Here is a 15174-nt window from a genome sequence, read left to right on the forward strand (position 1 = left end):
AGTGGATGTGGGAAGCTTGTTGAGCCCTTTCTCTGCTAGGTTTTGAGAAAACTAATGCTGGAAGGGAGACAACTACAGCCTGAACATCCAGACATTTTTCAGTCCCATTTTGGGTTGGGAATGGTATGTTATGAGACAAAGCCTTATTTTTCTATATAACCTCTATTTTTCGGGGGCTGCCACCTTTGAGGTGCACAGTCAAACCTCAGTTCCTGAATGACTCCATTCTGGAATGTTTTGGCTTCCAAACCCCAAAAACCCGGAAGTAAATGCTCTGGTTTTCGAATGTTTCTCGGAAGCCAAATGTCCAACGTGGCTTCCGCTTGAGTGCAAGAAGCTCCTGCAGCCAATAAGAAGCCGCGGTTCGGTTGTCAAACATTTCGGAAGCCGAACAGGCTTCCAGAACGGATTATGTTCGACAACCAAGGTTTGACTGTATGTGCTGCTTACCCTTGGGCCTGACTGCTTGAACATGCCCGGGACAAAAATGTATACTCATCTGTCTTATGCTCAGGAAAACCCAAATTACTTTTCTTGTCAAACGTATTTCAAAACTTCTCATTTAAACCTTATTTTGGACTACCACTCCATCAACACCAGCCAGCACAGAAAACTGCTCTAGACTCTCTTCATTCTTTTATAGCGTCAGGCCCTAAATACAAGATGTGTAATAGAAACTTGCTGCAGCAGCAGCTGTGTAATTTTAGTGAACAATTGTATTTCATAGAGCCATCCGTCATACTGTCCGCATGCATAGGATTTACGGCTGGAACTGTCTTACTTTGGCAGGAGAATCAGGAATGACTTCTCCAGATAACCACTGCAAATCAGTTTTCCAGCCATTGATCTTAAGCTTCTAAATATTTGCACCCCATTCTTTAGTCCAGCAATTTGTTCTGGCAGAATGTAAACACATAGCATAAGCATAACTAAACCTACTGCAGCTGCTTTTGAAATCTAGAGAGAATTAAGTGCTACCTTGTCACAAACCTACATCCCATTATGTTGGGCAATACTGCCATCTTGTGAGCAACTTGCCACAATAAATACCAAAGGCAAACTTTAAGCTAGAAAGAATCCAATAGAACAGCAGTGCTTGGATGTATAGAATAACAAGATTTGTCACATTACATTTCATAAGCAATAGCTTACTTCTGGAAGACCTATCATTCTCCATACAGGCATCTTGGTAGGCCAGCATGTTCCTTGCTGACAATTTTGGCTATTACAGGTTTTAAGAAGTTAACACACACATTTTTTTCTTGGATTTAGCCTTAGATATGTCCCACACAGTAAGGACATTGCTGATGTAATGGTAGTTTACCAAGCATAGACTAACCCAAAGTGTAAATGAAATCCTCGCTTGAATCACATCACAGCTGCCACAAACTGAGGCAACAATCAGAAATAGATCAGATCAGAAATGTCACACCAGATGTCTCTTCCAATAGTCAACATTGTATTAGAGGGGTGTGGCGCATCTTTAATTAGCACATCAAACCCTCCCTCCCACTTAGCTCATCGTTTCCTCAATATGTCAACAAAATCTGAACACAAAACTGCAAACTCTTTAAAAAGAAGCCTGCAACAGAAATTGCACAAAGTATGCAAAATAAGTTTGTTGTAGATATTTGCACCAATTTAATTTAATTGTAGAACGTGGGGCTTTCAACTGTAAAATTTTGAAATTATTCCCAAGAATTAGATAGGCTAATGGAACATCACTTACATCCTCCCAGACTGTATTAGAAGCACATGTTGAATCAATCTTAGTCGCTATCACCATCTCTCTGCAAAATGTGTAACACAGTCTGTTCTTTTTGAAGTGTGGCAGAAGCTACATCCTCCAACAATCCTATCATGGCACAATTCTGAAGAGATCTGAGGACCACAGTTACAGCACATGAAAAGGCTTTCTATCCTATGCTTTTCAGTTTTCTGTTGTAATTAACAGTCCAAATGCATTTTATGCAACAATTCCCACCACCATGGGAAAGGCTCTAGCACTGTAAAAAACCCACAGATATATTAACATCTATACATGCATATAATGCTGAAGTCATATACAACTGTGGCTTGTGTATGCTTAAGATGCTGCTGCCCACAACTCTCATTGCTTTCATTCTGCTTCCTTTTAAAAGGGGTTTAATAAGGTATAACTTGGGAAGAGCCAGGATTCTGAGTTTGATGGGCATTAAAGATTTCTGCTACTAATGCTTGTTCACAGATAAAAGGCCACCACAGAGATAATACAGCTGAGCACCGGTCAGAAGAAAACAGGAAATATGTCATTAGCCCAAGATGTGTTGCAAACTTTTCTAAGTAATTTCTGGAAAGCAAGGGGGGGGGATGTCCTAAACCTGCAAGCTGGAATACGAGGCCTCTGTCTTTTGCCTTCTATTCTCTATTATAGAAGTAAGATTATGACTTAGCTGAAATATCTTCCCTCCTATCTCTCCACTCAGATAAGAGCCAGTACGTCTTCTTTAAGTTATGTTTATTTAGCAATACGGGTGTATATACATTTATGAGAATCCACCTTTTGAATCCCCTGCAGCAGGAGACATGCATGAGCAGTGACAAGTTGGAATCTGTGCTGCTCAGTGGCCTTCAAGGCCTTCCGGCCATCCTGCTTATCACAACAGTGAAACAAAGGATAAGAAAGGGACAGACAAGAAGCAAATCAGTTCACACGGCAGAATCTTTGGGTAGAGACTCTCCGCAGTAGCCAGTGTTAAAACAATCGGGCTCCATAACCAAACGTCTGTTTTATGCCCTCAAAATAGTATCGTTGCCAGCCCTCCCTTGTTCTCTCTTCTTCGTTGGCTGGGATGCCCCTTCCTTCCAGGCGGATTTCTGTTTCACCAGCTTTGTCAATGAACGTCAAAGTGATGGTTGCAAAGTGTCCTAAAAGAGCCAAAGAAAAACCCCAACATTCAGCAGTGTGACACAACCTGGAGAAACACAGCCAGACAAACTATCTGCTTCTTTCCTGATATGGTTAAGAGAAGAAATCTGCTCTTCTTCCCAAGATCGCAACAGCTGGGAAACACTCAACTCTTAACCAATCTACCCTTTAAATATGTCATATCCTGTATGATAGGGCAGATTCCTAGTAATAAGTACAGCCAATGCACCAGTTGCCGTACAAGCCAAGCAAAAACATAGCACAACCAAGGCCAAGGCTAGTAACTGAGAAATGCTTGTGCTTTCAAGCATCTTACAATTTAATAATGGGTACCCACTGCTAGTACAACATAGTCAGAGTATAGCTGAAGCATATGTAATTTTCTACTTTGTTATATGAAGTAGAATAACTTACCCTCTGGCCATGTTTTAAATCTCCACTTCATTGCAATCTGCTTCTCAGGAACCTGGAAAGGAAAGGAAGCCTAGTTATCTAGCGGGTTTATTTTCATTTGAATAACAAGAGAGTGACAGAGATTATACTGAAAAAAGCTGGGGGGTGTCAATATTATTTGAGAGTAACTCAGGGTCTAAATACATGTAATGCTTAATGAGTAATGTGCAACTACATCTCTTTTTCCTATAATTAACAAGCACAACAGAGCAACTGTTATCAGTACTGCACTGGGCAAAGAAAGGAGGTTCTATCTGTCTGTCTGTCTGTCTAATTCCTCTTCCTCCTTTCCCAGTCCAGGACTCAAGGCAGCTTATGCAGATAAAACAGAAATAGCTAAAAACACAATAAAGACAATCATTTAAATGTAATGAAATATAAATAAAATAGTGTTTAAAAGATCCATTAAGAACCAACAACAGCAATAAAAACATCACAAAACCAGCCCTTTCCTCAAAATACCAACTCCTATTGTAGAGAGATTTATTAAGATCAACATGATCAAAGTTTAGCTACAGTTCACCAAGCTTGCCTTCATAGCATTTCTTTGAACCAGACGTGGTTCAGAAATAACCATAGTTTAGATGAAGGTTGCTGTGCGTACACTGTCTCTTCCCCTCCCCTCCTGCTCTGTAGTGAATAACCTCCAGGATTTCTTAAACCGATTACCTGTTACATCTAAACCAGGAAAGCATCATTTTCATTCTGACAGTGCAAAGGGGAAGGAGGAAGGAGCATAAAGGTGCAATGCTTGTGCCTGCCTAATCAAACTGAGTTTGTTATGTCTGAACTCGGCCAATATTATCCATTTGTTTTTTGAAAAAGATGTGTATTTCCAGCTAAACCATCAGCAACACAAAAGAGTCTATCCAATTTTAGACTTGGTGAGGTAGTACAGGCATTATTATTACTATTATTATTATTATCTGTACAACACCCTTCATCCAAAGATCACAGGGCAGTTCACAACATAAGTGTTCAGAGCATTACAAAAGAAACAGATCATGGGCTAAAAAGAAGGCACGTCCCAGCTACTGAGCAACAGAAAATGTATTGTCAACAGTACTTACTAGTTCAGTGAACTCTCCAGTGACACTGCCATCTAGCAGCTGGAATTTTCCTCCTTTGTCAGCCTCCAAAAAGGCAGGTGAGTGAGTAAAAGCCTGGACCATCTGCAGAAAAAAAAAAAAATATGATCAGTGAGTCAAGTAGCAAGGTGACCCATTGCATTAAAATGACCATGACTTCCACCCAATCTACTGAAACAACAGAAATAGATGCTTGATTCCAGCACTCTGGAATCTGAGTCCTGATTCCAGTACCATCTCCCACTGGGGACGTGGGCACTTTCAAGGATGAAAGTAGCACCTCTTGGCTGCCACTTCATTTCCAAATAAGCAGAAGCAAATGCTCATCTCTGTGGGAGCTTCTTTGGAAGTAGGTCTCCTGCTGAAAGAACATATAACCCTTCCAGACTGAGAAGAAACAAGGTGACCCATAATCCTTGAAGTATTTTCTAGAGGCCTAGAGGTCGCTTCTGCTGCAGAGTACCAACCACAACACCCTCTGTGTGCAAGCTAATAGGAGAAACAGGGGGAGGACGTTAGTCTAAACAACCAGTAGAGATATTTATAACCAATTCTAATCTAAGAAGTGTACAAGGGCTTCTCGACAGAAAAGGACCTGTAGACAAACCTGCAACTTACCTCTTGTGTAATAAACACTCTATACAGTTCATCTGGAGATGTTAAGAAAACGTCCTTCAAGTTTATCTTGCAAGTAGGAATCTTGACTCCTATCGATTTGGATTTAAGTGCATTGCCAGCAACTGGTTCAGTGGTCTAAAAATAGAATAAGTTAGAACTAAAAACATATATTAACTGATAACTGTTAGTTGATTTACAAACTTTTTTAAAAAAAAGAACAGCACTCAAAATAGAATCTAAAAATTGTGAAAACAATAGAAACTATATGCAATACAAATCAGTACAAGCACAACCTAAAAGCCAGATGCAATCAATATAAAACCAGCATAAAAAGCAAGCAAGCGGGGGGGGGGGGGATTGTATACATGTAAACAGCACTGAGGAATGCAGTGTAACACTAAGGCGCTCCCAAGACCCTCAAGCCTTGCTGCACTAGCAGAAATCCTTGGGCAGGCTCCCACTAGCAAAGCTAGTAGCTGAATCCCGCTCCAGCTGTGAGTTAAAAGACATGGGAAAATAAAAATATCTTCACCTGGTAGCTAATGGTCCACAACGTAGATGCCAGGCAAGCCTCTGCTGGGAAAGCATTCCATAAATGGGGTGCCACTAAGGAAAATACTCTCTCCCTAGGCCACTTGCCTCACTTTGCTAGGGGCGGGGGGAGATTTGGAGCAAAATAATTAATCCTGCTAATAAGATGGCTCATTCCCTGCAGCTGCTGCAAGAGCAAGGCACCAACCTGCAGCCACTTTTCTTCCTCACTGGACTCCAGTAGTCCCCAATCTTCAAGATACTGCAATCTGTTTTTGTCATGCTCCCCTCAAGCATTTTGGTCCAATTGTATGCCACAGAATATTCACATTCCTATCAAAACTGCTTAATGCCCAGAGCTACCTCATATGCCACACCACTAAGAGTCTGCTGCCACTAGGAGTGTAAAGTAGCCCTGTGCCTTATTCTTCATTCCATCAGAGCAAGGAAATGTTACCCTATAAAATACGCCTGGAATCTTGGGCTCTTACCTTCCGTTCCTCTGCTTTGCGTACAGGCTGAGGTGGGAGCTCTGATTGTTCACCATTCACTGTGGGTAAGATCATGCCTTGGGTAAACTCTGAAAGGTATTAAAATCTCATTATTCCATGCAAAGCATCTAGAAAGAAACACAAACCACATTTCATAACAAACATAGCTGTAAGAAAGCATCATTAAAGGAAGGCAGGATGTCACGGAAAATGGGATCAGAAAGCTACCACACACTTTGATAAATTTATAACACTGGAACTTTTCAGTTCAGACCTCCAGGAGGATGCACTGAAAGCTATACAAATGCTTTTGAGAACAAGAAAGAGGGTCAAACAATAATTACATGATACTATATTAGAGACATGCAGCCTAAAGTTCGACTGGTAAACTCAGGGCAGGTATATATAATTTTCAGACCATGACTCCAAGTTCTCTAGTGCAGGCATGCAATAATGCACAAGGCTTTTTTCCCCACTGTGATGTGGTGACAGTTTCCTTGGTGCTACTTGAGACAAATAATCCATAATAATTTCTATCAGCACTGAGATGGAAAACAGTAATTCTTCACATCCTTGAACGGTGGTGTCTTGCCTCACCAGATTTACTTTGGTAGACAAGCAGAGGATGGAGAAGGTCCTTGAGGTATCAGAGGTCCTAAGCCATTTAGTGATAACCAGTACAGTGGTGCCCCGCAAGACGAATGCCTCGCTAAACGAAAAACCCGCAAGACGAAAGGGTTTTCCGATTTTTTAGCGGCTTCGCAAGACGAATTTCCCTATGGGCTTGCTTCGCAAGACGAAAGCCCATAGGGAAATCTCCGGGGACAGCGGGGAAGCGAAGCGCCGCCTTCTCCTCTGTTCCCGGACCTGTCCTGAAGGCTTGCGGTGGGAGGAAGGTTTTCCTCCCCACCGCCAACATTCAGAAGGCTGTTCTGAAGGCTGGCGGTGGAAAGAAAAGCCCTTCTCCCCCGCCAACCTTCAGAAGAGTTCCCCGCAGGGCTCTCCAAATTGCGGATAGCAGCCTGCTGCCCCTATCCGCAGCTTGGAGAGCCCTGCGGGGAAGTCCTGAAGGGCTCCCCAAGCTGCGAATGTCTGCCCCGCACGAGGGGTGCTCTGCTTAAGAGCGCCCTTCGTGCGGGGCAGCAGGCTGCTATCCGCAGCTTGGAGAGCCCTGCGGGGAAGTCCTGAAGGGCTCCCCAAGCTGCGAATGTCTGCCCCGCGCAAGGGGTGCTCTGCTTAAGAGCGCCCCTCGTGCGGGGCAGCAGGCTGCTATCCGCAGCTTGGAGAGCCCTGCGGGGAAGTCCTGCAGGGCTCCCCAAGCTGCGAATGTCTGCCCCGCGTGAGGGGTGCTCTGCTTAAGAGCGCCCCTCGTGCGGGGCAGCAGGCTGCTATCTGCAGCTTGGAGAGCCCTGGGGGAAGTCCTGCAGGGCTCCCCAAGCTGCGAATGTCTGCCCCGCGCGAGGGGTGCTCTGCTTAAGAGCGCCCCTCGTGCGGGGCAGCAGGCTGCTATCCGCAGCTTGGAGAGCCCTGCGGGGAAGTCCTGCAGGGCTCCCCAAGCTGCAGATGTCTGCCCCGCACGAGGGGCGCTCTGCTTCAGAGCGTCCCTCGCACCGGGCAGCAGGCTGCTATCCGCAGCCTAGGCAGCCCTGCAGGAACTCTTCTGAAGGCTGGTGGCGGGAGAAGGGCTTTTCTTCCCACCGCCAGCCTTCAGAAGGCTGTTCTGAAGGCTGGCGGTGGGGAGAAAAGTCCTTCTCCCCCCGCCAGCCTTCAGAAGACGTCCGGGGACAGATTGTCCCCGGACCTAGTCTGAAGGCGGTCTCCCTAGGAACGCATTAATTGATTTTCAATGCATTCCTATGGGAAACCGTGCTTCGCAAGACGAAAAACTCGCAAGACGAAAAAACTTGCGGAACGAATTAATTTCGTCTTGCGAGGCACCACTGTACTTTGAACTGCACTCAAAAACACCCTGACAACCAGTGTAGCTGCTACAGTATGGGACTGACATTCTCCCCAAACCTGCTACATGTTAGAATTTTAGCAGTGGCATTTTGTACTAGCTGAAGCTTCCAAAGAATCTTCACAGGAAGCCCCACACGGTTTGCTACAGTAATCCAGGCAATATGTAACTAAAGCCCTACACACTCACTCTCCACCGCTCATGCCAAGGAAAGAGGAGACCAGCCCATTGGTCTCTGGCTGCTTCTGCCATCATTTCTGCAGCCCACCCACCACCCTCACCATGTTGGGGGCTGCATGTCTTCGGTGGGGAGCCTGCTCTACTCAAATAAGCTCTCCACAAGATTAAAAAGCCTGAAAGATCAGGGTGTGAATCATGCAGGGAGCCTACTCAAATAGAATAGGCTCCTTGCTGCAGACATTCAGCCACCAACATGGTGTTAGGGGGAGTGGTGGGTGCTGCGGAAGGAAACGGTGCCGGGGATGCAGGAGAGGACAAGGCCAGACTTAGTCCCTCTATCCCCTTCAGATGAGGGTTAATTGCAGGACAAGGGGAGAACAGGTGAAGAGGGGTTAAGATGTATGACAAAGATAGACAAGTTTATTCTAAGCAAACTATTTCTAACAGATTTCGAAACTCCTTCGTCCTCCACAAGAACAGCTCTGACTCGACTATTTCTTTTGCCCTTCTGTACGTACCTGTTTTGAGAGTGCTAATGTAAGTTTCCAAAGCACTGCTGATCTGATTTACACCTTCATGCTTCATCAAAGCTAGCAGGTTGGTGTCTGGCTCATCTTTGGCAAGACTAACGCTGATCTGAGAAGAAAAGGGGGCGGGGCGGGAATTCATACAGTTCCAATAGGACAAATCTCTTTTCACTGCACATACTCCTCCACCCTGTACTGCATCCATGAAATTATTTTTACTTAAAGACAGTAGCTGTTTGTAGATTTGAATGGTAGAAATCAGATATGAACTTATGGGGCTTAATAATAATAAAAAGCTGAAGAGAGATAAAACTTGGGACTACTCGAATATCTGATCCCTCTTCAACGAAGCAGAAATCAGGAAAATAATCTGTAACTGTGTTCTTACCTCAATTTCATCAACATCATTTTCATCCGACAGATTGGGAATCTCCACATATCCTTTATACTTCACTCCTGTATTTGAAGTGCCTATGAAAAGCAATATACTGAATGAATTGCTCAATTTCGCTTTCTAACAGGAACTTCTGACATATTCTGGCATTCTAGAAAACTCTCTAAATTCCCTTTCTCTCTTCCCTTGGAGAAGGGGGTTATTATCTGCTTCCTAACTATTTGAAAAGACTGTAGAAATTCTGCTTTTTGACAATTCAACCTCCAGAACTCTACAGAAAGATCACATTATGCAGCTAAAAACAAAGCAGGAAAACTCACCTGTCCAAGCCAGCTTGATATTCCACTCATAGAAGAAAATCAGCTTTCCTTTGCGGTTATTGATTGAGGCTTCTCCATCCAATTTACTCACTTCTGTCACTTCACAAGTTCCCTCTGCATTCTCTGCTCTAATAGCCAGAAGCAAACTTTTCAGTTTCTCTGAAGACCAGTTAGATGCATCTCTTTCAGTCCTAAGAAAAGAACAAAATTCTCAAAATGTAAAAAGGCAGTAATGAACAGCTGGTGCTTTTCAATGCTCCAGTGTTGCAAAGTTAGTTTTCAATGCATTGCATACACCCCCTTTGTCCCATTCCCTGGAAACACATGGTATTTGGCTATACATCTTGAAAAGTTACACTTCCAAAATTGACTTCTTTTAATGACACATGGAAGAGGATAACCAAGGGTTTTGACTAACCACTCTGTATACCTCTACACCAGCAGTGGTGAACTGGATTTGGCCAGTGGGTCAGATTGTTATCTTTCCCACCTCTAGTGGGCTAAGATTGACAGGTGGGCAGAACCACAAACTTGTCGATCACCTGGCATCAGATTACCTTTTCTGCTTGCAAGGGTCTTTGCATATCACTTCACAAGACAGCACTTCTCATGACCCACCAATTGCTGAGGCTTGATAAAACCCTTTCAAAGCACTGCACAATATAGTGCTTTGAAAGGAGCTTCTGAAGTGCTGTCTATTTGAAGCACTTCACACTGAGCTTTTCAGTTGCTAACAAACTCCGTTTTGGCTAAGCCAGGTTTCTACCTGCTCCACACCTGATGTCATATGATGTTAGGTGTAGGGCAGTTGGGCATAGCTTGGACAAAATAACCTTTTTACTTAATTCCCACCACTCATCAATTAACCAATTATGTCCAATATACATCTATAGAGCTCCAAAGGAGGGCTCCAACCATGACTAAGAACCCATGCCACCTATTTAACCTTGGCTGATCAATTTCCTCAGCCCCCTTCTGAATCTGTTACTTTACTTCAGCAGGATTATGAACCAGGAACAGCTAGACAACGTAAGAGTTAGATCCATTGGGAGGAATTCGACGTCACACTCTTCTGGTTGTTTCATTAGTGCAAGCATTCCTGCTTGCCAGACAGAGCAATCCCCCCTCTCCTTCCCCCATGCACTGTTCTGGGGGTTCTCCTGACCCTCCAGAATGGACTGGGTGTGTGTGCAGGGGGGGCAAGGCCTCACTGCACTAGCAAGAGCTCTGCTGGTGCACAGGGCTAGCTGAATCCAGGCCACTTTAATTAATGTGCATGAATAACTAAGTGCACTAATTTCAAAGTATAACTTAGTTATCCAGTCCTATGCTTCTAATACAATAGGATGGCTCAAGCTTGAGTTATACAAGAGTCATCACATGTTGAGCTTACACAGCCCCAAAACTTCCTTCTTAACTCTTAACTTCCTAGCTCTGGTGCAAGCAAAGCATATTGTTGAAGCATATCACTACTGTCTAGTAAATTTCAGGCGTGGCCAAACTTGGCTCTCCAGCTGTTTGGGGACTACAATTCCCATCATCCCTGACCACTGGTCCTGTTAGCTAGGGATGATGCAAATTGTAGTTCCAAAACGGCTGGAGGGCCAAGTCTGGCCATGCCTGCATCTAGTTAGACGCAGATACAATTCCAAGGTCAAATCACAGACTGTCTGCTGCTGTGGAACCTACCTTTTTATTTCATTTAAAAATCATATTTTTTTGTAAAACAATCTGGCAACATGAGAATGGCATCATACACACACTTAATGAGTAGTCCATTCCCAGCAGGTTCCTATATTTCAATGAAAGAACAGGATGTACAGTTCTAGCCAACCCACAGGATTATCTTGAACCACTAGGTGGATGGACGGAGTGAACTCACAAACAGCTGAGATCATAGCTGTTAAATCTACCCAGTAGAGAAGTAACTTGTGAAATGACAGAGACAGATTATACAAACAGATTTCCCCTTTCCTGCTCCTTAAAATACAATAACTAAATTCCAATACATCAGGCTTCTGCTTTGAAAACCAATCTAGATAAAATGTTTCTGTAGAATCTGCATGTAAAAACAAAGAGTGCTTCATAAGTTGAAGATGGCTATATGCTTCACAGCTGCTTGAGTGCTGCTGCATTAGCATTACATACCCTTGGAAACTACAGCTTGCTCACCACTGCAGAATGAGCTGCTGGCTCACTTCATACTGCCTATGTCACTGTTTTTTCTTTTTGGCTCCACACCCCCCAGGGTTGGGGCAGGAGGACAGAAGAAACTGCTGCTAACTGGAGAGCTCTCCATGGTTCTAGAGAAGTACACACACCTTCCTCGGATATGAATTAACCATGATGCTCAAAGAGACAGGGCATATCTCCCCTGTGGTTTAATTTAACTGGCAAGTTCCCAGAGCAGGGAACCTACAGTATTTATCCTTCCTCCTTTAAAGTCTCCTGCAGCTGAAAAAATAGCAGCTGCTCACTCATCACAAATTAAGAGCATGGTGATCATGTTTCTAGTTGCCTAAAGATGCAGAAGAGCCTGGATTTAATAAGGAGCAAAACTGATTGGACTGAAAATCTCAGGAACAGGATAGACTTGGTAGGGTAAAAGGGTAAGACTGGACTTCTTTATACTAATCCTGAAAGCTGTGGGTTGCTAATAGGGATGGAAGAAGATACCGTTTTCTGTTCCACCCTGTATTTATTGCATGCAGCATTTTCTCCATTCTGCTGCAGTTCATCTTCTGCCAAAACTTACATTATTTGTCTCATTGTGCGCTGTGGTAAAATTATGTAACTTGCATATTATCACTGCACTGTTGTTACTTTATCCCACCCCATTCATTTCTACGCAAAGGAAACACAATGCAAATGTGGGGGGATGGTGGCATAATTGATTACATACAATTTGCAGGTGGAAAGCAACAGCAAACACTGGTCATATTTGCCAGATTGATATCCATTACAGACATGAGGCAAATAAGCAAACACTAGCAACTTTGACTTGGGTTTCATCAGAGGTCTCCAGCATCCCTAAGCTGCTGTTCACAAGAGTCCATACCATAATAAATCAAGGTGTAAAGTGCCATTTGCACTTGGTCTTTGCACTGCTGGCAAAATGCCATATTTACACAAGCCACACTGTGCACAGCAGCTGCTTGAAAATATTGTGCATAGTTCACTCCTTGCCCAGGTCAGTAAGTGTGGTGGCAATTGCATGAAAACATTTTCAATAAGAAACAAAAAATAGAACACTATACATAATAGCAGATATACATGACCAAGTGACAATAAGAAGGCATCCTGCATCTCCAGGTTTTTCTGGTTCATTTCTATTGGAATAGAAAAATGACTTTCTTACAGCAGCACACAAAAATTATTCTAGTTCATATTATTATTATTATTATTATTTTTTTTTTTTACCCCGCCCATCCGGCTGGGTTTCCCCAGCACTCTGTCTCCAATAGTGACTACTGAAAAGCTTATATACATGATGTGATACAACAGCCACCCTCTTTGCTATCAGTGTCCTGCACTCAGGAATACTGCTTCTGTGTTGAAGCTCCATTTATATTAAAATTGTTGTCAAATCATCCATTAATTTGTATGTGGCAGAATTGCTAGTTTGCTTAAGACAACTTGCGTCACCGTTTTTCAAATTAAGACTGATTCCTATCTTGTCATCATTAATTCCACATTAAGGAAGCAATGAATGAAATCCTCCCCCATTTTCAAAATGCTCCTGGAACAGTTTCCCTAGATACCACCACTTCCTGTCTACCCACTTTCTCCACAACTACCAAATCAGTGTGAAAAGCAATCAAACACAGCAACGTAGCTAAACAAAAAGCATGGCTATGCATGTCAGAAACACAGTAAGCACAAACACACCATTAAAATTGACAAGGTGCTTCCTATTCTGGAGAGTGCTTGTGCAGCACCAGATTATGATACAGGTGGAGGGGCTGCCTCCCTGTTGCAAACTTTTATTCAGCAGGCACTCGCTGGCTTTGCCAGATGCTGCACCTGGCCCCTAGAAAAGACTGCCAACGTTTTTGTTTGTTTTAACCAGCCCCTAGCTCCCATGCACTTCAGCGCAGCTTGATCTGAAAGAAGTAGCTAGCGATCATAGCTGCCCTTCTACAGATCCAGCTGTTATTTTTTTAAAAAAAGGAGGTTAAACCAGGCCAGGGAGGTTTCTCTATCTCCCCCCGCGCTTGTAATCTTTTACCACACTTATTTGAGAGTAAGGTCCACCGAACCCGAAGGAAAGTGACTCCGGCGCGAACACGCATAAGCGGTGGAGAATCTCGTGCGAAGGGGTCAGAGGCAAGAGACAGGGAGAGAGAAGCAGACACGCGTCCCCGCAACCGCGGGGGTGTGGGTGGCTGTGGGTGTGGCGGTGGCAGCACGGCCGCCCTTATTCCCCCAAAGCCCCAAAGCCCTCAGGGGAAGAGCTGCATCCCCCCCACAAACACGAGCCACTTCTCCTCTGCCCCCCCAGCCCCCGCTGCCTTCCCTGCCCCCCTCGCTCACCAGTGCCAGTTGTTGACGTTGGTGGCATCCGCGCGCTGCTCCACAATCCAGCGCGGATCTCCCTCTCCCCACTTGGCCATCAGCGCCTCGCTGAAGGACTCGCCGCTTCTGCCTCTGCCCGGCTGGCTGGCGAGCGCCCGTCGCCCTCGCTCTCTCGCCGCGCGTCTGGAAGCTACTAGAAGCGCCGCCGGCAGCCGCGCCGCCTCTCAGCTTCCGGCAGCCGCCGGAGAGCTTCCTTCCGTTGCTCCCGCCGCCGCCGCTGCCGCTCCTTACTCCCCCAGTACCATAGAGGGGGAGATCTATAAGCGCAGACACGCGCAGCCTGGGCAAGGGAAGAAACTTACATGAACACCGAGGGAAGCGGGAGGCACGTTATTGGGGCAGAGGGCATAGACGTGAATACAGAGTCTATATGTTGCCTGCATCGCTTCTGGGTGCCGCCGCCCTCCTCCTCCTCCTGGAGCAAAAGTGACAGCTCCGTGGGAAATCCAGGATTTGAAGCGAAGCCGTGATTTGGCCAGCGGCCGAGTGTCCACCAGAAACAAAAGGGAGCGGCCTCTCGACAGGCCTTTTCCAACTCAGGCCTCGTTTCGCGTGGGAATTGAGGGTTTAAAGACTTGAAGCCGCATCTACGCCGTCTAAGTGAGCGTCGGGTTGGGGCTGGGGAGGGTCTAGAATTTCCTAATCTCTGCTGGGAAGCATAGCTGTCAACCAGGGACGGTGACTTATAAAAAATATTGGGGGGGCCCATACCGGGGTCCTGCCCCGGGAAGTTTTCTAAATTTTAGATGAAAATTAGTGAGTTTTAAAGTTTTTTAAAAGTATTTTAGAGTCATATGATCAACATTAGAACCCCGAAAACTCGACTCTCTATAACTCCACACTCTGGGAAACTCGACAAGCCTGAAACACTTTTTGGCTTTGAAAAAAGAAACAAAACATAAACACGCGCGGTATTTTCGTAAAAAGCTAATTTAATTTACAGTAACAATTATGCTTATAGACTATTACAGAGCAGTGAATATATAGCTCTGAAAAGACTGAAATGATATTTAAATAAATCCTAAACTATCATTAAAAGAATAAAACATAAAATATTGCTGTCGCACAGTAATAGCACTTTGATTAATAAGTGAAATAGCTAATTTAAGCTTACTTTGAATAAGGCTGA

General features: G+C 44.4%; 1 protein-coding gene across 1 annotated transcript; it reads right to left on the bottom strand.

Annotated features, from left to right (window-relative positions):
• Positions 1–2480: 2480 nt before the first annotated feature.
• Positions 2481–14217, bottom strand: AHSA1 (activator of HSP90 ATPase activity 1). Its single transcript, XM_083737595.1, has 9 exons — positions 14004–14217; positions 9471–9661; positions 9145–9227; positions 8748–8865; positions 6090–6178; positions 5068–5202; positions 4432–4533; positions 3323–3374; positions 2481–2907 (listed from the first exon to the last, which is right to left on the bottom strand). Exons 1-9 carry the CDS (start codon positions 14081–14083, stop codon positions 2735–2737), a joined length of 1023 nt encoding a protein of 340 aa, XP_083593721.1. The 5' UTR covers positions 14084–14217; the 3' UTR covers positions 2481–2734.
• Between the last annotated feature and the right edge of the window lie 957 nt (positions 14218–15174).

The sequence above is a fragment of the Podarcis gaigeae genome, assembly GCF_964106915.1.
Source record: "Podarcis gaigeae genome assembly, chromosome: 1".
Lineage (NCBI taxonomy): Eukaryota > Metazoa > Chordata > Lepidosauria > Squamata > Lacertidae > Podarcis > Podarcis gaigeae.

Excerpts from the sequence above, each read along its gene's own strand:
- AHSA1 (XM_083737595.1), bottom strand. The coding sequence starts at position 14,083 with ATGGCCAAGTGGGGAGAGGGAGATCCGCGCTGGATTGTGGAGCAGCGC. Across the intron at positions 8,866-9,144 it reads ATGATGTTGATGAAATTGAG|ATCAGCGTTAGTCTTGCCAA; the intron begins GTAAGAACACAG and ends TTTTCTTCTCAG. Across the intron at positions 6,179-8,747 it reads CATTAGCACTCTCAAAACAG|AGTTTACCCAAGGCATGATC; the intron begins GTACGTACAGAA and ends AATACCTTTCAG.